We start from the raw sequence: 24,810 nt of genomic DNA on the forward strand, positions 1-24,810 counted from the left end.
ACCCCGTTGAGAAGAGTTGACGGCAGCGGGACTCGACCTCACATCTGGACATCGTAGCGCGTGCACGCGTCTACGGTAGCCTAAAAGCTTGTCTCAAAATGGAGTGTGATGGTGTACACTCCTGATCCCGTAAATTGAAAGAAAATTGCCTAAGTTATATTGTTTTGCCCTTTTATGCGTGCATATGTTCAAGATTTAGAAAGGCAGCGGCTTGAAAAAAGATTCAACGGACTAGTGCTGAAAGGTGCACCGTTGCTGCCATATTTTATATTGGAGATTGGGGCCCGAACCTTGCACCGGTCCTTTTCAGCGGTGGCAGGCGTTCTTGGCCGGCCGCGATTAACTTGTTATAGATGACGATGTTATCGCGAACAACTGTCGGCATTGCAGCCGTGTGTGGTACCCTGTTTATGGGGTACTGCATTTATTTTGACAGGAAGAGAAGAAGTGCACCAGATTTCAAGAAGAAGCTTCGTGAGAAGCGTGAGTAGGCTGCGCCGGAATTGTGCTAATTTTGCCTGTTGCGTCAGCACGTTTGTATTCTACGTCACCATGTGCTTTGTCATGCCGGCACTGACATCCATTATAAGCCATGATGTGTATTTGTGATGTTTTTTTAGACAGGTTGCGTTGAAAGTTGGCTGAACGTTTTGCTTGAGTGGCTTTGTTATCGATTAATTGGTTGCATTATATTTCTGTAGGACTGGGTCCACCATCTTAGTCAAGCAACTCTAGCCTAGCAGGAATACTTATCATTATTAGGTGTGTTTCATGCCCATGCTGTGTCATGTCAGGATGCAAATGCTGCAATGCCACCATTTTCATCTGACATGGAGTGACATGTTACCTATTAACCTGCTTGAGCAGAAACTGTCATAGGCTTGGCTAGTAGTATTGAATCTCATCCCAGATTTGATACCATTTGACCTGGAATTAGACTGGAATTCAATGTATTGCCTGCTCAGATAAAGCTGATTGGAAATTACATGCATGTTACCAACTCATAATTGATGATATTCCAATGAAGAATTCATTGATAATCTGTATCATGTGAATATGGTCAGCTTGCCACTGCATGACATTGATGGACTGTGTGCACTGTTTATGAGCATATAGTGGGAAGATTTAGAAGGTTAGCATTGTCAAAGCCCCTAGGTGTTATTCTTCACAATGCAGGGATGTCAGCTACATTGCTTAGAACTTGCTAATATTCTTGCTAATATAAAATATTGCCTATAAGATATAAATGGATGCATTCATCAAAACATGCATGGTTAGATTTATGCACCAAGTAGATATGTTCCTTTGGCTGCATAAAAGTGCATGGAAATATCTATATGTAGCTGTCACTTAATAATCTAACATAAATTCACTTATTACCTTCATAAGATGCATATCCAGTTTGGTGTGTTCATATGGTGCATGTGTCAATCAATTGCTTGCACAACTTGCAACAACAAAATTGTTATGCATTGTGATGATGATGATTTGGGGTTTTAGGGCGCATCGACTGCTAAAGGTCATGCAGCGCCCAAATGTTATGCATCAGTTTTGGCTATTTGCATGGTGACTTCATTGGTACAGCATGGTTGTGAGATGCAGAAGACACTCCATTAATTGGAAATTTGGCATAATCAAGGTTAATTTGTGTGTATGCTCTGAACAGCAAATTATTGTGGTGCTTGTGACATATTTTTATTGTGCAACACTGTCCAACTGTGTCAGTCAGTGTAAAGTACATGTAAGTGCCAATAGTGTAGTGGTTAACACATCTGCATTAACCACTACACATCTGGGAAGCCAGAGGTACATGGTTCTTTTCCCTGTGGTGCCCGCGCTTCCTGCCAGGGTGAGAGGCGGGTGGTGCCATATAGCCTCAGCAGCTGAGTGCGTCATAAGCCCAAATGACACACACACACACACCCTGTTGGTGCATGGCCTAAGCCCCTTAGGGATGTGGGATAAAGCTCACTTAATAATGAGGGGCCCTGTTCTTGGGTTTATTGTTATTTTACCATGTGACCAGAACAGAAACATAACCATAGGTCCCTGTGAGATCAATTCCATTTGTATTTGAAGTCACTAAATTACAGAAATCAGGCATTGAACAGCTACATGGGATAAATCACTGGCTTTCATTATTTTACAAATGTTCATTGGGCTGTTCCAAACCCAATAGTACTCAGAAGCTTTGCCAGATTTGTTTGTGTTCTTCAGATATATTGAGTCCAAAATTACATTGCCTTGGCTAGCTCTTGTTAGTTTTGAAATGTTCCACATCAGCTCAGAATCAATCACCAGTAAGAATTTTGTAACATGGTTTTGAACATGCATGCTTGCAGGCCTTGCAACAGCTTTGGCACCCGGCGTTGCAGTCTTCATACGCCACGCGACGTCAGCCCTGCGGCTGGCATTAAGCGGTGGCCAACGGACAGACGATGAAAACGAAACATCTGAAGAAAACATTTTTGAATGCTTTGGGACATTGATTTGCACGTTTGGAAAGAAGACCGGGTATATTTGACCTGTGAGATTTTAAGATTGAAAATACGGAATTACTAGCCTTTGTAGCACCGCGACGCGGTGCTGTAGTCAGGTGGTTGAGCTGAAAGAGTCAAGGTGGAATCTCTATTTTCATGTTGTTTTTAATGTTAATTTGACCAGTGGATATCCTTATACTTGTTGAGAACATGCACCCAGTCTAAACTTTGCATGGGTCAAATATATTTTGAAAGACTCAGAAGCAGTGTTGAAAATTCGAAAGATTTTCCTGGTAGCAGAATACAAATTTTCTATAGGGGAGTACAAAATTATCCAAGTGCTGCAGGCCATTACAGCTTTAGTTAGGTTATCTTTGAGAGATAATAGTGCAATGGGTGGCACTCAACAAAAGCGCCTCTTTCCATGTACAGCAATTCATGTAAAAACACTTTAAATGAAAGAAAATATCAGTATTTAACATGGCACACTGAAACAACACAGTCTCATACTCTGTTCTATGAAACACATGTGCATATACATTGGTTTGCAATTTGTGAAAGGCTCTGTGTATGCAACTTCCAAAACAGAGGGCAATCAAGCATTGGGCTTATACACTCTCCAAAATGGAGAGTGGCTACACACCGGGCTTATACACCCTCCAGAACGGAAAGTGGGCACGATACGCGCAGCCAGACAAAAATGGTACACAAAAAATGCAAATGAACTCTAGGGCATAGGAAGTGAGAGCTTTGCTAATCTACAGACCGGTGTGATCCGGTACTCGTTTCTCATTTCTCGGTGTGGTTCAAAGGCGATTCCATTCAACATTAACACTTTTTCACATTTCCATACACGGTTTATCATATACCTAGCTTGCAACGCAAGCTGCTTGCTATTGGGCATCTTAGTCTGGTGGGTGCAAGATTTGTGCTCTTACAGATATCAATACTCGGCTCCTGATGGAAGAAGCAAGTCACAAGCCGTTGCACGTTCTGGTTTTATTTTGTCCTGACACAAAGAGGTAAAATCAGTTTTCCAAAAGCTGTTCTTGTTGCATCACGATGGAGTACAAAATATTTCATTTTATCTAGTCACAATTCTGGAGTACAAAATCTCCTGGTATACGTTATGCCCGGAAACATGAAGTTTTTCAACACTGCTCGAAAACATTTTTACACGCCGGTCGTTCTCGCGCGCCGGGTGCCCGCCCCCTGGTGTTTCGTGCTAGCGGCCATCGCCGCTCGTTTTTACGAAACTGCGACCCGATCATCGCTCTTAGTCCTAATATTGCGAGCGTGCAGGCTACACTGTTATATGTTATTTGTTTCACTTGCCGATTTCGCAGGAGAATAGACGTTCCCCAGCGAACATGGGGTAGCCCTTTTTCATTTTGCCCCGATTTCGATCCACTTTATTGGAGACTTCTGAGACCCCCTGATGCTTTCCAGGCAAGGGCCCGTGAGACACATCACCGTTTGCGTAGCATTATGGGCCGTTTTTGCCGTTTTCACCAGCCGTTTTTGGAGGCTAATGCTTTGCAAATTTGTGCGCGAATGCCACAGTGGTGAACCTTCGTCTGCTAAATTATGGGACGTAGACCTGGCAATGTATTGATGCCAGATTTGATTGTGTCAATTACCCTAGCTGCCCGACTTCATTAGCGTAATTTTTGACAGATTTTAGTGGAGTAGAATCCGTTCTGACTCTTGGAACAACTGACAGCTCGTACACATCTGCTATCGTTTCGCTAGCATCACGCCATACAAGGCGTCTTACTGGTTGCATCACGCGCACACGCGCACGCACGCACGCACGCGCACGCACGCACGCACGCGCACGCACGCACGCGCGCGCACGCACGCACGCGCACGCACGCGCACGCACGCACGCACGCGCACGCACGCGCACGCACGCGCGCACGCACGCGCACGCACGCGCGCACGCACGCACGCACGCGCACGCACGCATGCACACACACGCACGCATGCACACACGCGCACGCATGCACACACGCGCACGCATGCACACACGCGCACGCATGCACACACACGCACACGCGCGCACACGCACACGCGCGCACACGCACACGCGCGCACACGCACACGCGCGCACACGCACACGCGCGCACACGCACACGCGCGCACACGCACACGCACGCACACGCACGCACACGCACACGCACGCACACGCACACGCACGCACGCACGCACGCACACGCACAGCACGCACGCACGCACGCACGCACGCACGCACGCACGCACGCGCGCGCGCACGCACACACACACACACACACACACACACACACACACACACACACACACACACACACACACACACACACACACACACACACACACACACACACACACACACACACACACACACACACACACACACACACACACACACACACACACACACACACACACACACACACACACACACACACACACACACACACACACACACACACACACACACACACACACACACACACACACACACACACACACACACACACACACACACACACACACACACACACACACACACACACACACACACACACACACACACACACACACACACACACACACCTGATGCAAGGTATACAAAAGTTAGAAAATGTCTCTAAATATCCACACACTGCACCACTTCGGCAGTGTTAAAGGAGCCATATTCCCGTGGCCTAAACAATTTTTGCCCTCAGGGTTTTGGGTAAAAGAAGATTGTTCGAACTTAAAGTACTGTGCGTTGTTTCCTCTATCATTGTCTTTGTAGTGTCGTGCGAGTGTCAGTGCCAAGTATTCCACGTGACCCCGTCTGTGTGCACGCACAAGCTGCGATGCATGCAAGCTCACCGAATCTGTGCGTGTATGCTGACATTGGGGGTGGTCATGCAGGTCGGAAGCAGGGCAGCCGGTCGGCGCCAGGCGGCTCCTCGCAGCTGCCCGACCTGCGCTCCCAGGAGGCCGTGCAAAGCTTTTTCATGCAGGAGGTACAGCTGGGTGAGGAGCTGCTGGCGCAGGGCGAGCTGGAGGCCGGCGTGGAGCACCTCTGCAACGCGGTGGCCGTGTGTCACCAGCCACAGCAGCTGCTGCAGGTGCTACAGCAGACGGTGCCACCGCAGGTGTTCCAGCTTCTGCTGCAGCGGCTGCCGCTGGCTGGACAGGTAAGTGGAGCGTTGGGTCACGCTCGGGAGACTGTGTCAGTGTCAGTGATGGCCTGTCCCGTGGGGTAGCTGAACATGTGAGAGTTGTCGGGTGGAGACAAGATTGAGGAAAACCGAAGATATGCAAGTTCTGTGGCGACGGGGCGGCAAGTTATGGGCCTTATGTACACGTCGTCGCGTGCCTTTTGTAAATTTTACAAGGGTGGTACAGCATAGGCATGAGTGAAAAAAACAAGCTCATCCTGGTTGCATTGACCAGTTCTGCCAGTTGTTCCACGCTAGATAGAGCGGTACCGTGCATTACGCCGATTACAGCGCCTCTCGCGGCCGGGTACAGCGCCTCTGATGACAATGAATGCAACCTTCGCATAACGGTATCACCTACATGTATTATATTACCAACAGTGCCTCAGTGGGGCAGAGCAAACATGACAATAAGTGGTTTTCTCGGGTGCTATGTCCAGCATATTACAAATGGAATGGAGGTATTGCACCATCAGCCAACAGTGAGTCCTCGTCCCAGCTGCACCTTCCTAAGACTTCTTTGCTGTTGTGATGTAGTGGTTCAGACTGACACGTTATGGTGGCCCTGGCACATCCTTCGCGATTGTAGCCCTGACTTAATCGTCTACGAAGTACCGTTAGCTCCGGATGCCCGGGTCGCCAGCAGTGTGGTCTCGCCTCGCCCTGTGCGCGTCTCCTGTCGCATTCGCCTGGTGACTCTGACCCTGCCCACTCCCCAGCGCCTGGTGACACTGACCCGGCCCTCTCCTCAGCGCCTGGTTCCCCAGCGCCTGGTGACACTGACCCTGCCCTCTCAGCGCCTGGCGACACTGACCCTGCCCTCTCAGCACCTGGTGACACTGACCCTGCCCTCTCCCCAGCGCCTGGTGACACTGACCCTGCCCTTCTCAGCGCCTGGTGACACTGACCCTGCCTATCCTCAGCACTGGGACAACTGACCCTGCCCTCTCTCAGCGCTGGTGACCTCTGACCCTGCCCTCTCCTCAGCACCTGGTGACACTGACCCTGCCCTCTCCTCAGCACCTGGTGACACTGACCCTGCCCTCTCCCAGCAGCCTGGTGACTCTGACCCTGCCCTATCCTCAGCCTGGTGACACTGACCCTGCCCTCTCCTCAGAGCCATGGTGACACTGACCCTGCCCTCTCTCAGCCTGGGACACTGACCCTGCCCTCCTCAGCGCCTGGTGACACTGCCTCAGCGCCTGGTGACACTGACCCTGCCCTCTCCCCAGCGCCTGGTGACTGACCCTGCCCTCTCCCCAGCGCCTGGTGACACTGACCCTGCCCTCTCCCCAGCGCCTGGCCGCCTCGGCAGCCGCCAAGGAGGCGGCCATCACCGAGGACGATGTGGAGTGAGGGCCGGCAGCGTCCGTCTGGCCCTGCACCGGGGCCAGGCGCAGCGGCTGGCGACGTGACGACGCCAGCAGCTGGCGCCAGGACCGGCCGAGCCTGGCCCCGTGCGAGTGCGCGCGCAAGTGTCTGCGGATGACGGCGCGAGGATGAAAGTGGGCGACTGTGGTCTTGTGAGGCGCCGGCGACTGCATGGGTGTGGGACTGAGTAGCTGACTGAGAGCGTTTTCTAACGAGTGTGCTTCGGTTGCCTAGTCATGTGGGGTTGTATCGAATTCGTCACAGGCATTACATAGAGTTTTACATGTCGTTGTTTCTTCACGGACCTGAGATGGGAGGTGGCGGGCGTTGCTGGATGGTTGGACCGCCCAACACTGGCTGCAGCGGTCAGCATGGTGGCGCCTCCAGCCGGCCGCGCTCTGTCGCGGACCGCACGTCCAGATGGAGCCACCAGCGGACCCCTGAACCGAGCATGCAGATAGAGCCACCGGTGGACTCGTACACCATGTCCAGATGGAGCCACCATCGGGCGGGCACACGAAAACGCCGTTCGCATGAATGCTGATCGTGGATGGTAAGTTGTAGTTTGTGCCCAATGGCACACAACGAAGATAAACCGGACAAAGCTTCGCTTGATTTTTGAAGTTCCGTCAAAATCGAACGAAAAAAGCAGTCTCGATACTCCGTGGTACAATCTTGCGACGTGGCCTGGTTGGGACCACTACTGGGTCAGCACCAAGCTTGTACCGTCTCGAACCGGTACGGCCTGCGGAAGCCGAAGGAGCCGGCGCGCCTTGCGGACGTGCGGCCAATGGGAGGTGGCGTTATCACGATGTCGGGCCAAGCTCTGGCATGGCACGGTCGAGGCAATAATGCGTTTTGATCGATGGGGGGACAGTAACGACGCCGCCATTTGGAATGGGATGAAAAAGGCCGAGTCAGGCTTTGTTTGGGTGCCTTTAAACTGGAGTTCGACCATGCCAACATTGTTGCAGTTATTTCCCAAAACGGGACGGTAACGCTGGAGCAGCGACCTTATTTGCAGCGGTGTTGGATCACTGTACATTTCGAACACCTACCCAAACTGATGGCTTTCTTGGCTATCTATGGAGAAGATTTGATTAGTTCTGTTATTGCCAGGAACAAGCATGACCGTTGCTTGTAATGAGACCGAAATGGCAGAGGCAGAAACGCCAGGAAGGTAGAAAATCCCAGCACATTTTAAGAGAGTGTGACGGCTCATAACAGCTGATACCGCGTCAGCAGGTACGGTTCACTGGTTCCGCCCGGACGCCTGGGCGCCCTGGTGGTGGCGTTCGCAGTGAGCTCCCGGGCGGCAAAGGGCCGCCAGCCGTGATCCCATTACGGCGCGGTCAGCGGTGTGGCGAGCACGGCTTCTGACGGCTGAACGACGCGCTGTCGAGAGACGGCTCGAAGGATAGTCCGCAAGCTGTACCATCGGGACTTCTAGCGGCCGAACGACGCGCTGTCGAGAGACGGCTCGAAGGATAGTCCGCAATCTGTATCATCCGGACTTCTAGCGGCCGAACGACACGTTGTCTTACGACAACTCGAAGGATGATCCGCAAGCTGTACCATCGGCAGGTCCTCTGTGCAAGCCGCGGGCCTATCACAGGTGATGGAGCTGCCCGACGTCATGCATCGGGGTCCAGCTCCGTTGACACCCGTTTCGGCGAACTATTCTTGCTGTTACCGGACGGCGCATCCCAGTCATTGTCGATCTCGGGTCGACAAGCGGCTGAAATAGCCAACGGGGCCGACACACCTGTGATACATTGCTGCGGTGACTGATGCCAGAACAGCGGAACGTACGCCAACTATGATGATGCCAACTATAGGATGATTTTGATGCCACTTATGTCATGTGATGCGGTTTATCACTGGATCCCCTCATGCAAAAACCCCTGCAGCTGGAATTTCCTGCGCAACCCACTCATCCCGTGAGAGTTCATAGCAAGCATTTTAAGTTCATTGCTTGAATGGTCTCAATATCAGGAATCTGACTGACGACACTCCGGTGTGGAGTAGCGGAGCTGAATAACAAAGCAAGCTTTGTTGATGATAGGATACCTGCAGGGGTGCAGTTTCCGATTCTGTGGGGGGGGGGGGGGCTGAAGGTCCCCAACTTGGGCTTCAGCCCCCCCCCCCCTCCCAACTTGGAGAAGAAAGTGAGCTAAATCCCGTGACCTCCTTGTTGACAGTTGTTGGGGCCGTGTTTGGGCATCTTTCAGCTGTTCAGTCCCTCCAACTCATTTTTCAAAAGGAAGCCCCGGGGACCTGCTCATGGCAAAATACGCCAGCCCTGATACATGTAAGGAACCCTCGCTGACGCTGTGGTCTTGGCATGAAAGTAGTAAACCCAAAGCGTTTCTCGGCACTTCAACCCGTTGTGGAGCTCTGATGGAACATTTTTTAGCTGAGCTTACATTTGACATTAAGGCGTTTACGGTATTTTTTAATTGTAAGTGCGGGTCCCAGATAGCAGTAAATGTTTCATAGTACGTCCAACAGCGTGTTCAGTATGAATACCAAAATCATCCGTTAGTTCAGTAGCGTTGCCAAGATTTCACTCAGCAAGGGGCCCAATCTGGTCAGAGAAACCCTTCCAGCCAGGGACCTTCTGTGTCACCTTGGGGAATCCAGCTTTATTTGGGTGGTATTTTTAGGCTCGGGGTCGTACTTCAATGCCTCGGGTCCGATTTTGTTTTGTTTTTTGTTTTGTTTTTGTTTTAGAATGTCTTTGTCACCTTAAGCTGCCAAAAATACGGAGGTCTTTGACACCAGGAGGCTCCTGCCACCTCCGGAAGAAGCAAATGCAAACCTCCCTCCCTCAAACCCCACCCCACTCTCCTGGGTATGCCACCACAGCTCACCACCGTGGAGTAGAGCGCATGAATCGCACCATGCCACAGTCTGAAGACGGTGGGCGTGGGGCAGAAGACGGTAAACCAGTCTTAAATGAATGATTCTCTCCCCAGCGACTGTACGGGGAATTTGACGCCTGTAAATCCTGAACGGTGGCTGCAGTGCGCGTTCTACTGCGTCCTCAGTCGAGTGTCTAGAGGGCCTGCCCCGCGCCGGCGGCGCCGGCGGCCGCCTGCCTCCGAGACGCATGGTTATGGGGAAGCGGCCGCCTGTCTCCGAGACGCATGGTTATGGGGAAGCGACCGCCTGTCGCGCGCAGCCTGCCACAGCAGCTGGCGGTGCTAATTCCCGCCGGCTTTTTGCCACTTATAAGCGCGACCATCGCCACGGAGGAAATGTATGAGACGACTAAACTTAACGACTCGAAGTGGGGCCTCTGCCCGAAATGTGCTGCGCGGGGCGTTCAGAGGAGCCAAGCAATAAGACGAGGCAGAGCGATGCTGTCTATTGGTCTAGCGTCATTGTGCTGTTGTCCGTCCTTACCATAACCATAATATATATATATATATATATATATATATATATATATATATCATATTGATATACGACCCATGCGAACATGATGCAACCCATCATAATCGTTTTGGCACCTGTAATTAGTGGCCACTAGCACTCTAGATACCACGCTGAAATAACTCTGGGGAGTTTTCCTTGCCCCGTAATCATAGGTACTTTCTCGAAGAAGGAGCGGGTCAGTTTTCCTCCTTCTCGACCTCCAATCTGGAACCCCTCCCTTGAGATCGGTGCTGGCTCAGGAGTTTGTTCTGGTTGAGAAGGCATCGGTACGAGAGAGTGGCGGAAAGCGTAACGAGCGGTGTGTTGCCGCATTCACGGAACAGAGGTACGTGTGACACCTTGTGCAGCGTGGGACCAACCAAGTGGTAACAGACGTGGAAGGTATCAGATTAACGGCATGATCTTACCAAAAGATCAGATGACGAAGCCAAACGCCCTTGGGAACACCCACAAATGAGCCTGATCAATGCGTTGTAAAGTTCACCCTTTATGAGAGCTTGGCAGGCAAACGATTGAAAGCATTCGTGACATTTTTGATTAAATAACACTCGTGCGCTAATTGAAATAGCACATGGGTTCACATTTGCCGCCTTGGCCTGCCTAGTTTCGACAATTTAAGTGAATGCAATCGCTGTGTACATAATTATCTACATAGCTGGTTAAAATATCTCGTGTGCATATCGACGGCATCCACACGTGAAACTTTAACCTTCTGGTGTTTTGACATCTTCAGGACCTGTTAGATAACACTAGATGCATGGTATGATTGAAACATCTCGTGCAAGGATTTCGGCGTACGTTTGTACCTATATAATACGAAGTATTCATTTGTCCATCTTCCATAAGCCTGGGTCTTGCTGCAAGTTCATGAGGCATTTCGGCTCAAAGGAAGTGTGTCTAGCCAAGTTAGAATTTTTGACTGTGCGTATAGGATGGAAAGAAATGTCGATTCACAGATTTGGGCGTCATTGGTTTCTACAAATTTGCCCCTGCTGATGAGCTACTGCTGCAACCTCCAAATTGTCTTTAGTTTGTATGAAGGAACGAAGTTATCAGGCAGCCCCCAAGCACTATTGACTACTAAACACATCGACATCATTGAGGAGGTATCGTTAGCTCTAGCCAACGGCTTTTCGAGGATGCCGCTTGTCAGCGCTGACAGCAGGTTGCGAACGCGGCGATGGTGGCGGCCATTATGCCGATGTTTTTTTTCTTCTTGGTTACATTCAGCTGAGGGCTGCGGGTGTATGAGTTTAGACGCATGGTGAGGATGGTCAGTTGATACGCACCAACTCATGTTGGCCTACTATACACTGGGATGAGGAACAAGTATTGTGTCATGTCAATCGGCTGCACCAGGTTCTAGGGAAATGTGATTGTTTTACGTTGCTTAGCAATTAAAATAATGACCATGTCTCTAGCGCACTGTTACTCGCCACATATAAGCCAGTGCATTCGTGCTTTCCTACCCGCTGATTGGTTTATCTTTAAGGATTGTGCTCGTTTACCCACAGCCATCGATGGGATCGATAAAAAGAAGCAAAGAAAAACTGCCGCAAGACCCAACGGTGCATTTAGCAAAAAATTAACCATAGATCATTGCCAAACTCCCCTTAGGCGTTAACAGAGAAAACCAAAAACATTATACACACTCCTTAAACCGCCGCGAATAGCAGCGCTCAAACAGCAACGTGACTTGGAGTTGGAGCTGATTCACTATGACTGATAAAAAATTGGACTGCTTGGAACAGTAGGATCTAGTCCCTGTGTCATTGAGAGCGTGTCGCAGTATCTACAGTCAGGGAAGATGTCCTGAAACGTGACTTTGTTCGCAATTCATATTGTGGGGATAACTTTTCATTATTTCATGGCGATAAGATAATAACGGTAGTGGTCTTCTTTGCCTGCAATATCAGGGTTTGCACCATGCTACAAAGGTCACCTTGAGCAGCGGCCTTGCCGGATCCGACCAGGCCGCGACGCATTCTAGGGGCAGCAGCACTGATTATAAAAAGTGCACTTCTCCTTCGTTAAAACTAAAAGAGATGCGAACGGCAACAGGGCCGGGAGCTTCGCGGAATGGCCGACATTCTTTATATGATGCCAATGCGTATCTACTACATTTTCCTATCCTGCCAAGAACAAAAAATCATTTTGTTAAGCTGACTTTCTAAAAATGCTGAATGATGTGTAAATGATGCCGCGCCTCATCAAATGATGTCTTTTGACCTGTTTGCTAATTGACTGCTCTAAACAAATCACGTAAACGCCGTTCCTGTGACAACCTACTGGTGCGTAATGTATTTTTCATGGTGCAACGCTGTACCTACTGAGACTCGAGACCTTGTCCGATAGGGCACCGAGGCATGTGTTGTGTTCACATCTGTGGCGTAGTTACCAGTGAGGTCTCAGCAGTTTGAGCAAGCTGCGGGCTTAAGCTGCATGCGGAACCATGATGTCAAATATTCCATTTGGGTTAACTGGCCTGGCGCAGTCAGCCATCAATCACCACGCTTAAAACAACTGCGAATTTCTTTGCAGCCACTGCATGGCTTTATAGAGTTTCAGCAAAGAGACGCGCAGTTCTTTGGAATGTGTGCTTTATAATTAAGCGTGTATCTGTTTAAAAGCTGTTCGCCTTTTACAGGCTGTTACAAGCTCCAGACCGCTATTTTCCGACAACGTTGCAATTGGAACTGAACATAGAATTTCCAGTTTGAGGGACAAGAATAACGTCAATTTTCAGCCTGCAGAAAGCAGATGAACACCGGCTGACACAGAGTTCAGTTTTCGGTAACCTGACACCGCAAGGACACGAAACCAATCAATTCCTTCGGAGTAGAGAACGGAGACTCTTATCGGTAGAAGTGTGGTCGATGTGCGTGTCCGGTCAGGCGTTCTCGTCAGCAAACCATGGATCCGCCCGTTAGGTGGTTTCAAACAATCAAAGCCAGATCCCAGCGGCGACGGGCTTTGAGACGTGAAACCAACTTCACAGTGTAGGCGAATGTGCCGTGTGTAAATCGGTGAGCGACATCAACGCTGCCTGGCCCAAGCGCACCAGTGTTAAACCGGAAGGCGGCCAATGTCACCATTCTCCAAGCTGGCCATGAGCTGCAACACGCTTTGGCATAGACCAGGAGGGATCGAGCGATGAAAACTGCATTGGAAACCGACCCAATGTATGGCGACTATTATGCGTTCCAAGCATTTCCATTTTTGTAATATTAGTTTCGCAGTCACCGAAAACGCAGTCAATTAATTTATCGATTCCGCTTCTTAAAATTGCCAAGCCTTGCCAGGTCAAGTATGCCAATGTGGTCTCACGTTAAATCGCACAATTTGTACTAATACGCCGCTATAGTAGTGGTAAAGATAGGTTCGAAATCAGACACATGCATATCAAGCTTTTAAGAATTAATGCTTAGTCCCCTGCGATATGGAAAAGTTCACAGCTATCGCCTACCACTTCCTGGCAATGTTGATCCAATGTTTGCCCAAGTTTGCTCCATGTTTCTTCTGCGACTAAGCCACAGCGAGCTGACCAAGCCGCGGACGCTGCGGGGAACATCATTTTCGCAACGCTAAAACGCCGAAGTGGCCCCTGGACAAGCTTAAAGCCAGCCGCCTTGCAAAACAGGCTTTGCATGAACGTAGGGGAGGGGGACGGAACCTAGTCGGAACTAGGTGTGGCAATCCACAGTGACGTCACCATTGGAGTGCCCGAGGGCATTTACGCGTTGAAGTGCAAGACAACACTGCTTTTTTGACAATCGTTATCGACTGTTACTAAGGCGTTTTTCCAACGAAAAGGGTTTCAAGACGTTTGTTGGTATGTGTCCTAGCCATACCCGGGGACAAAGCAACTGTGGCGGGTCACATATTCCAACACAAGCCCGGATCACTGTACCATGCCTTGCATCCAGTGAAGGCGACTTTTGTCACAATGTAGCGTGATTATCATCCTTACTGTCACATATTGTTTCGGACGTGCGGTCCAGATGCGGGCTGTTTCGAACCGGCGACAGGTATAGGCGAAGTCAGCTGAGCGCAGATGAGATATTTAAGTGTTCAACCAATACGAAGGCGATAGCAGTTGTTTTCAGTGCTGAGAGAGGCACCTGGGATTTTCATAGCCTGATGACCTGGGGCGTCGGAAGGACAGATGCAATGTAATTTTACTTGGTGTCTGTAATAACAATGTCTGGAGCGCTTGTAATCTCGTGTTAAGGGTCAGAAGCGATAGTTCCCTCTCAGTTCATTTTCTGAGATATTGGAGATTGCGTTCCAAAGCTATGGGAAGGTTTACAACAGTCATGTTTGCACTCATGGTATCTAAAACGTCAACTCTCAACGCCACAACACAACACATGGGTGTACACCAACTCAGCGGAGGAGTCCACCTCCATTACACCGTTCGGATTTGGTTTATACACCGTGCACAGGTCCGCATAATGTTCGTCACGCGTGAGGTAACGCACAGCATGTCCGGCGCACCTGCCAGGAAGGCGTTGAGAGTAACGAACACTATCGCCTACCTTCTCTAGTGGGCTGCCAGTGCCGCTATGGCACAGAACCGCCGCATTGGGAACAGCCAGGTCACAGGAGACCATGCCAGCTCGGTAACATAATATCGCCACCTGTTCAGCGCAGTCACGTCCAGAGAAGAAACTTCCGCTCCAACGTAGTCCGGTCAGATGGCGGGCCTCCTCCTCCGGTGCAGCAGATGACGAGCCGCCTCCTTCAGTGTAGCAGATGACGGGCCGCCTCCTTCGGTGCAGCAGGTGACGAGCCGCCTCCTTCAGTGTAGCGGATCACGGGCCTCCTCCTCCGGTGCAGCAGATGACGAGCCGCCTCGTTCAGTGTAGCAGGTGACGGGCCTCCTCCTCCGGTGCAGCAGATGACGAGCCGCCTCCTCCAGTGCAGCAGACGACGAGCCGCCTCCTTCAGCGTAGCAGATCACGGGCCGCCTCCTCCGGTGCAGCTGGGCCACCGCTCACCTTGCAAACTGACGCCTCTTCAGCCTCTCGCGCTGTTGCAGAGCCTCCTTTTGGCACATTCGGTTCAGAAAGCTGAGCCGGATGAACGTGTGCAGCCGAACGAACCGGCGAACCACCCGGACATCCAGGGGACGTGGCTCCGCGCATAGGGTCGCTACCATCGACTCGATGACTCTCGGGCAGCGGGAGAGTCGGTCCAGTTCGAGATGGTGACGTGTGCAGAAGGTCGATTCCATGGTTTTGAACTTCTCCATCCACTTGGCGGCTGGGACACTCATCCCGCCCTGGCTGAGCAACCGGGTCCACATGATCTGGACCAGCGCCGTTTCCGCGGAAAACGCCGACGGAGTCCCGGGGCTGGGGTCGACTTTTCGGCACTCGGCTGACAGGCAGCCGGCCGCATGGGCCATCCCATACTGCTCAGCCGAGACGCCAGTCTTGGGGTCTGTTGGTGATACAGCGGAAGGCGATGGGGTCGGTCGGCTTTGGTTGGCTTCTTCCAGAAGCGACTCAACCTCTCTCATGTCGCCGGTGGTCTGCTGACCCTTGGCAATATGCTCCTCCAGGAAATCAGCGAGGATGGCGTGGCCCATGGGGCCACCGTCTTCTGCTCGTAGTAGAGATGCGGCCGCTGGCAGGCGCTGCGTCAGCGGGTTCAAGCCCAGCCTCAGTGCGTACATCAGCGTCAGGCTGTGCACCCGACACTTAGCTTCGCTGGGACTTGGATGCAGACTCGAACCTCCCTTCCCACGCACCAACCCGAAGTATGATTCAAGGATGTCTTGGTTTACTCGGCCCGGCATGACGTAGGTATCCGGGCCGAGGACAAACACAAGGTCACCCGCAAGACCCCGCATGGACTCGATAGTGGCGATGAATCCTTTCTGGAACGGCAGTAGCGAAGTTTTCTTGCGAACGTCAGCAGCATGGCCGCCTCCATGTCAGCCAGCGCCTTGTAGTGGGCCGCACTGTCAGGGTTCATGCCACGGTGGAGCTGTTTCAAGTCTGTGGGACACTGCCCGTTAAGGGCGTCGAAGCCGTGGTCAAACACGCGCAGGTACTGCGCCTCTTCATGCCGGTTCGTAAAGCTGTCGACAGCAGACACTGCCCGTTAAGGGCGTCGAAGCCGTGGTCAAACACGCGCAGGTACTGCGCCTCTTCATGCCGGTTCGTAAAGGTGTCGACAGCTGTCGCTACGGACTCGCTGAGGAGTTAGACGGCTGGGCGAACTCGTTGAAGCTGCCATCTAGTCGCCTGGAATTAAACAGAACAAAATTAGCTGATTCGTCGTCACAAAGCGTTTCGTGGTACAACATTAACTAATATGGCCCAAACACATCAATATCATAAATAGCATTATCATCGCAGATAACTCTCACATTACAAACGGGGAAATTGTCCGTACCTCCAGATGGCTTTCCACGCCAAGCTTGGGAAGGATCCTAAACTCCTTGTCGCCGTCGGTGGCCAACACGTCAGCAAACAGCTGTTTATTAATTCGACCGCTGTTGGGAAGGCGCAGGCCGTCGTCAAGCAGGTGGTTGCGCAGCAGCTTGTAAAGGTGGGGCGCATCCGCGAACATCAAGGCGTTGCTGAAATGAGTTCATTTGTGTCAACTTTCAGAAAGATGCATCGCTAGGACACATGAAAAAGTTGACGGGTATGCACATGACATGGTGATGACTGGCTGCGATACGGAAAATAATTTTTACTCGTTGGGATATGGCAAATCACATAGATATAATGCAGCAATTGAAACAGCCGCGAATTGTGCGCCTCATCTTATGCAAGCTCATGTAAATATAATTCTCCAATATGCATGCAATCTGTAACAACGCACATAAACCACATTGCGGGATGATGCATAAGTGATTAAAAATATGAGTAGTGCTCGAGATTTTTGTCCGCAAGCCTTCATTTGTCACACGTATATGCGGTTGCCGGCGACACGTGGCGAATTCGAGCAGGTATCAATTCTTTCAAAGGGTGCACATTGCCGAACCATACTTCAGCATAGGAAATTATCACTCAGCTCATCATAGAACACAACATGGCCCAACATGGCTACGAAACTACAACACTGCTACGTTTGACAGGGTCCTTACGTCCTGCCACCATTTAATGCAACTCAGACCAACCAGCGCAACAAAGATGGTTCCAACTTGTCGGCAAGCGACTATGCTTACCGGCTCCTGTCAGCCGGGTTACGGAAGTGTGTGCTGCCGTCGTGGGAGGTCCCGAGCGCCGTCCACAGGCCACGATTAGACCCTCCGAGGTCCGAAACCACTGCGACAGCTTTGCGACAGCTGCCTCTACTTTAACTACCAGCTCTTCCCGAAGATCTTGCGCCAATGCCGTGTCCACAGCGAAGAACAAAGGTAACCTCCAGTCGCCGTTGATCGATCGGACCATGACTTGCTGCAGGCAGTTGTGCGGCCCCAGGATCTGGTCGGCAGCTCCGTCATAATCGATGATGCTGTTAATCCGCAAATAAAACACATGGTAGCTGATAATTACTCCAACAGGAAAGGGGTAGACATTTTAAAAAAGTGAAATGAGCACGCAGCGACCAAATACATGGATGCATGCATGATTTCTATGTTGTGAACCCCAAGAGAGTTCTAAACCCTTCAGCCTTCCTTTTCAAAAGCTATGACTGCGCCCAGACGTAGCACGGCACAGGGTATTTCGTGACGTGTTCGGTTCCCGGCATTTCCGGATGGCGCGTATCACTAAATTTGCTGCATAGCCTACTTTCATCTCGTCAAACATCAGGATGCAAGGGCGCTCGCGGTCGGGCTTGTTCTGAAAGTAACTCTGCAGCATGTCCGGGACAAAATCAGTGTCACCCTGCTTTACAATAAAAATTCGCATCCTGGCCCTCAGCGTTGTTGGCGAGGGCAGGGGGAACCCGACGTCCCGCAAAAACTCATATTGGCTGCGCGACAGCCGGGTGCGGTAAAACAGCGCCTTCAAGATTGAGTCGTCGTCCCACGGCCGAGGGCGAGCTGAATCCAGCAGCACGTCGATTTGCAATAGCAAGCAAATACGAGACAAATTACGATACGTTCGCGCCTGTAAGTCGGCAACAGAAGACAAAAACAGCTTCACTGCCATCGAAGGCCGGTATTAGGGATAAATCAATCGCTAAATGTGTACTCATGTGGAAACAGAGGCCAGTTAAAGGCCATTCGTTGCACCAGGCCGCGTGACTGAAAGCATCATATTCGAACAGGATGTGGGCAGGATGTGACTCACATGTCTTTAACAAACTTAGGCCTTGAGGCGACAAGAATCAAGGCATGGAGGAAAATAAATGGTACCTGCTAGTCAGTAAAAAGGACCTTTAGTTTGGCTCGGTAGTGGGCTGCCACCTCCAAGCACTTGGCCTCGACCTCTTCCGTCTTGCGGTTCAGAGAGTCCGTTAAGTCGGAGATCTTCTGCCGAAGCCTGGCCAGTTCGTCGGGATCGGGACAGGATGGACCAGGTAGTGGAGTAAACGAGACATAAGGGACATCATTCGCAGGCTTTTTGGATAGATTATTATGGACACATGCGCATGGTACTCCTCCTGAATAGGGAAACGTTTGGGCAGCATTACATTTACTCGTACCAGAAGAGCAAAACAAAGACAGTGGACAAGGATGATTGGGAGCAAACAAAATTCAATATGAGCATTAGCATTATCAGCTCAGAGAAATCTGACGACATCCTCAAGCTGAGAAATGGACGGATTTACTATTTTCAAAAGGTACAGGTGCATGCATACAATGCTTTTTACCATACCTTCTTTGTAATTGCTGTTGTCACATACCATTGGTTATAACAGAGCGGCAAGCGGGGATATTACCAGGCATCCAACGGCATGACTAGTTTCTTTGGATGGGTTTTTAACATGGTGGCCATCCTGGTTCTATAAATATTTGCCTTGCTAAGTTGGCTATGCTCAGTCCACACAAAGTTTGTAGGTACCTTTCCAGCTTTGTTGCGCATTTTGTCATACAGGAATGTTCAAGAATTGCACATTGCTCTTAATATTGCATGTGCCTTACCTTTCCTGCTCAGCAGTCTGGACCTGTTCAAAAGCAGGTTTGACACCAGGAGCATGCCCTTCCAGGGACTTCAAGACAGTGTCCTGCCTGTCTTTCAGGGTAGACAGGAGACCAGCAAAGCATAGCATGTGGCATACCATTGTGAGCTGTTCTGCTGGTGCCAGACATGGATCAAACAAGTCAGAACATTTTGTTATTGCAAATAGACATTGAGCAAAAAACAGTTGCGAATTAAGTAGACCATTCTTTGCATTTTAACCAATTGAAGTAGCTTGCATTATTTGACTGGCGAACCAACAACAAGTTCAGCGAGGGTAGTTTTAATAAAAAATCATAATAATATAGCAAGCATGGGAGTTAGAGACATTAAATCATATTCGTCATTTCCATACAAACCTACCATACACAAATCATGAATGGCATCTTGTGCTATCTTGCTCTATCGGGATATTATTATTCTTCTTCTTCTTTCTTCTACATCACTAAAGGAACAGTGTGTGTGTGCGTGTATCTGCACATTTGAGTTAGATCATCTGCGGGCTAAACAGTCAGAATTTTTCCATGAAATTTCCACACGACCAAGGCCCGCTTGTGGCGCGTGACAAAATCTCGCCAAAATTCTGTATTTTGCAAAATGAGCGCGTGCTGCACGAAACACGAGCGCAAAACCCCCATAGTTTTAACACAGGCGCCGCCAATTAAGCGGTTCTGGCCGACGGCCCGACACGCTTCGCTTTCCGGAGCCGTGTCTCGGCAAACCAGGGTCGCAGCGACATGCAGCTGCACAGTGCGATAGAGCACGGAATGGGCCATTGTAATTTGGTAAGTTTTTTCCGCCACGTGACACGTGGCACGTGCACACGTGTTGACAAGGTGAAATTGGTCATTTTTGACGCGGTTTTACGTTAACAGTTTAAACGTTGTAAGCGTTTAACAATTAACAAGCTACATTAACAACTCAAGCGGCCACATTTTCAGTGTGCATGGCGAGTTTATCGAACGCACCGTTGCGCTGCAAACCGCATTGTAAGTTGCAACGGGCCGAGTTTTCAAAACCGAAGCTGAGTACAAGCCGCTACCGTTAAAACTATACGTGATCTAGCGTTGAAAACTTCATCAGCGTGTCGACTGATTCGATTGGCGGTCGCCGTGGGCATACAGGCATAGATTTTCTTTCCTGACATTCACAATTGATGCGGCTACACTTTCAGTCGCGTGGCGAATTTGTGCAACGCACCATTGCGCTGCAAATTGCAGGACAAACTGCCAGATGCCGGGACCTAACGCAACAGCCGTTACTGTCAAAAGTATTCAAAATCTGGCGTTGAAAACCATATCGGCGTATTGGTCGACCCATTCTCTATGCCACACTTCTGCTGATCGCATTTTCACACATGTCGCTCGCAAATGAGCCAAGATTAGTAGGTTGCACGGCAGCTTTTTGCGTCCCGGCGGATCGACGCCGCCTGGTGTCTCGACTGACGCCGAATGTTGCTCCAGGGTTAAACGGCCGTCTAATCACGTGATTGGCTACCGTAATTCATTGCCTCCGACCGATTGTGTCATCTCGCACCAAAATCTAGACACCGGTGGGGGTTGCAGCGACACAGGAATGACTGTGTACCATGTGAAATGGTGCGGTCACATGCATCACGTGGCATGGGTTCAATGGTGGATTTTGCTCTCTTCCACGGGTTTGCGTATTTTGTGCCACATCTCGGCACCCATGGCACGAATACACGCGGGACTGGCGCACTTCGGTGATGAATGGAAAGAGCGAGATGATGTTTCACTCTTCGATGCAATGTAATACTGTTAAATACAGCGGCAGTGCTACCATTGTTCAAAAGGCTGACAGTTGATGGAAGGGGCAAAAATCACCGGCCACACCCCAGGACCATTCGCTCATACCATGGAATAGATATGGCTGTGTTGCAGAGAACGCGGCGAAATGCGCTCTCTCCTGCCGGCGGCCGCCAAAGACCGCGTGCGGCCTGCGGCCGAGTTTAGACACAACAAAACAGATTGCTGGCGCAAGTATTGCAATAAAACCTACAAACAAAAATGTTGATGTTTCTCCTTCTGTATCTCTCTCCCAAGGTTCTGGAAAGGTCTTGCCTCCACTTTGAGACGTCTTGAGGGGTTTGCCATGGGGTCCTTGCCCGGGTTGAGCGGCTCAATTTCAGATCGCGTACATAATCTCCCGGGGAAAAGTGAAGGGAGCACACTGCAGTGCTTTTATTGGTAATGATGTTATCCCTCTTAGCAGCCCTGATCTAGCATTCGGCTGCCTTTTTGTCACTTGGTAAAGAGTGAACAATAGCAATGGGTGGCCTCGCGCTCTTCTCATCTCCTGTCTTGCAATGGGGAATCAGACAGTATCTTCCCATTTTTTTCAAGCTTAACACCTTCAAAATCTGTAAACATGTAAGGTGGGTAAGCTCACTGGTATGATTGTAGAGATCTTTCTTAGATTCTTACCAATGTTAAAACTCAAAGTTAAGGTATGGTAATGGGGAGTTCAGTTGGAACCTGAAGATGTCACCTTTTTTGTGTTGATATAGACATTGCCCAGACCTTAGAGCAGGGATCCAAACATCACAGCAACATAACTGGTTCCGAGCAATACCCCTGCAACCTGTCACCAGCAAAGGACAGACTGGTAAGGATCATTAAACAAACAAAACAAAAAATGCTAAAGGAAATGTTCCATGGTCAGGCCATGGGAGGTGCCCATGCTCCGACACATAAATGAACATCCCGGTTTTGTTTCTTTCTTATTCGTGCATCAAATTTGTCTTCACAGTTTTTTCGAGAAAAAGTAAAGGAAGTGTTGGGAGGGTCGTTAAATGAGTTTGTTTCTTTCATAGTCGTTTACGATGTAATTCATTTATTAGCTATATAACATTAGTAAAGCAGCATCACCAAAACACATCGAGCTGGCTTATCCAAGTTGCGAGTGTTGTTGTTGAACGTCTCTACTGCGCAAAAACTGCAAAATAGCCAGTTTTTAGTCACTAGTAGAACATTGCTGGGTGCCATTTTACAAATACGTGATACCACGTGATAATGCTTTGGCGGTGATTATAACTCATCAAAATTGTGTTAAAATTCCATCACTTGTACATTTATTGATTTAAATTGGTATAAAGGTGCTCCAAGGCCAGCATTGTCTCAAACCTAGTATATTTTGGTAGATATCCTACCGCTCAACCTGTTGTTATAGGGTCTTGCTTGAACAGGTCATTGTTTTAAAGGAAATCCAGATTTTATGTTGTCATGGAAACTACAAGGAGACCTAAAACTACTTCCGTTCAGCTGTTTTGAAAGAACCAGGTAGAGTAGCGTGTTCTTCCGGTTGCGAACTTGAAGTCGAAATTCCACAACTTTCTTACCACGTTAAATAGTCAGTTAAATAGTGAGTGCGGGAGCTCGAGGAGGGTAGGGTTAGCGTGCGGGCCCACGCTCACCATGCTTAAGGAGACCCGCAGCGCAGACCGACCCCGCTCACGTGGCCCAGGAGGAAAATACGATAGTGGAAGGTCGTCGTGTGACGATCGACCGGATGATTCAGAATATCGGTATGACCAACGAAACAGCCGCCACGTAATTCATGATCGCCTGAAGGTGTTCAACAGCCTCATGTGAAGAGATGCTGTGACTTACGTGAAGTTGCATTAAGGTGGACGCCAACGCAGCAGTCCCGTGAGCACAAGTAGGAGAGGCTCAAGTCAGCATAAAAGTGTCTGTAACGCTATCAGAAAGAAGGAGATCGATAAGGGGAGTGAAGCATCGCCGCATGTGAAAGCTGCTTACCGCTGTTTAGCCCAGAGACTAAGAGACAAACTATAGAGTAAAACAAGCAGACTCTCTACCTTCACCTAAATCGCTTATAGGCAGACCCCAAAAAGCTGATATACGCCATATTTAGAGACCGCGATGGCGTAACATTAGTCTATCCAGTTCCCGAAGGCACCACTGTCACAGGCCAGTCGTACATAAACAGCCTGAGTTCCGGAACCTTTCCAAGTTGCGCACATTAGTGATGAGCCATACTACAGCATGGTAAACATACCCTGATTCAAAGCTTCGGTGGGGCCATGAAACGCCTGGTACACCGCTGGAAGCGCTGCATTGAAAACAATGCGTGATAAATCGTAGAAAATGAGCTAATGCATCATGGGTATCCACTTACAAAGGTCGATAAATGAAAGTCAATAAATGCACCGTCTTCAGGGAAATATTAGTTGTTTTGGATTCCTATGATGTGTCTGTTGTTTGTAAGCTAATACGCGAGCGTCAAAGGAGCTGTTCCACATTTGTATGGGCTTTTACACCAAGACAGCCATTTTCAGGATCAATCCCTGCAGTTCACAGTTACGCCCTACTTAGAAACTCATATCCCCTCGTTCCACAACTAGGCACGTGCACATTTGTGCAGACCTTTTCGCGCCGCCTAATTTGACGTCACCCAGACATGCGGCGTCATAGAAACGTCTCACAAATTGCGCCTCCTCAATGGCCAAATGGTGTTTAAGGCCAAAAATACAACCACTGACTTACTTGTGTCTGTGGTACGTCAGCTCGAATCGTGACATTATCCGAGAGCAGTTGACTTCCGACCAGCTTTGAGGGATTTTACCACATTTATATGAAGTTTTGAGCTGAAATCGCAATATTCAAGAGCATTCGGTACATTTCACGGCCCCACCCTTCTCAAGGCCTAAACCTCTTTAGTTTCTGAGCTACACAACTGATAAGATGTGCAAAGTATTTCGGGGTGACTATTTCAATGTCACCCAGGCATCCATGCCACCATAATAACGCCATCGATGTCGTGTCATTCTATAAGCTATGCGGCGAGCAAGGCCAATACACAAATCGTACTCGGGTTGTTGATATCCGGCGTTCGCGAGTACCAGTTCCAGATAAAAGGCCGTCAAATGGCTCTCAATCAGTCCTGTGCAAAGCAGAAAGATTTAATGAAGCAATGACGCATTGAGGAGCATATTTACCAAGCAGACATGTTTTGTTCTTTAGAGGAGTCCTTGTGTTCATTTTATGCCATCTGAGGTTTCTTGTGTGTCACTAATGTCTCTTTCACTTGCAAGTATACCAATAGTTATCGATGAGCCTCTTTCATTATATCTGCCGCTTGTTACAATGCATTCAAGTGTAAAACACTGTCTTTAACGCGTTAAAAGCAAGTCTTGATTGCGAACTGCTTTGCAGGGATACACAGTACAATGGCGGACATGAGGCTGGGGAC

At 49.6% G+C, this 24,810-nt stretch overlaps 1 protein-coding gene across 1 annotated transcript; it reads left to right on the forward strand.

Moving 5' to 3' along the window:
- The first annotated feature begins 289 nt into the window (after positions 1-289).
- Positions 290-7,332, forward strand: LOC119093798 (mitochondrial import receptor subunit TOM20 homolog). The gene is made up of 3 exons (XM_037216808.1): positions 290-483; positions 5,385-5,653; positions 6,974-7,332. The coding sequence occupies exons 1-3, from the start codon at positions 354-356 to the stop codon at positions 7,031-7,033; spliced, it is 459 nt and encodes a 152-aa protein (XP_037072703.1). The 5' UTR covers positions 290-353; the 3' UTR covers positions 7,034-7,332.
- The last annotated feature ends 17,478 nt before the right edge of the window (positions 7,333-24,810 follow it).

The sequence above is a fragment of the Pollicipes pollicipes genome, unplaced genomic scaffold (genome assembly GCF_011947565.3).
Source record: "Pollicipes pollicipes isolate AB1234 unplaced genomic scaffold, Ppol_2.1 Scaffold_4002;HRSCAF=4701_pilon_pilon_pilon, whole genome shotgun sequence".
NCBI lineage: Eukaryota > Metazoa > Arthropoda > Thecostraca > Pollicipedomorpha > Pollicipedidae > Pollicipes > Pollicipes pollicipes.

Excerpts from the sequence above, each read along its gene's own strand:
- LOC119093798 (XM_037216808.1), top strand. The coding sequence starts at position 354 with ATGACGATGTTATCGCGAACAACTGTCGGCATTGCAGCCGTGTGTGGT. Across the intron at positions 484-5,384 it reads GAAGAAGCTTCGTGAGAAGC|GTCGGAAGCAGGGCAGCCGG; the intron begins GTGAGTAGGCTG and ends GTGGTCATGCAG. Across the intron at positions 5,654-6,973 it reads GGCTGCCGCTGGCTGGACAG|CGCCTGGCCGCCTCGGCAGC; the intron begins GTAAGTGGAGCG and ends CCCTCTCCCCAG.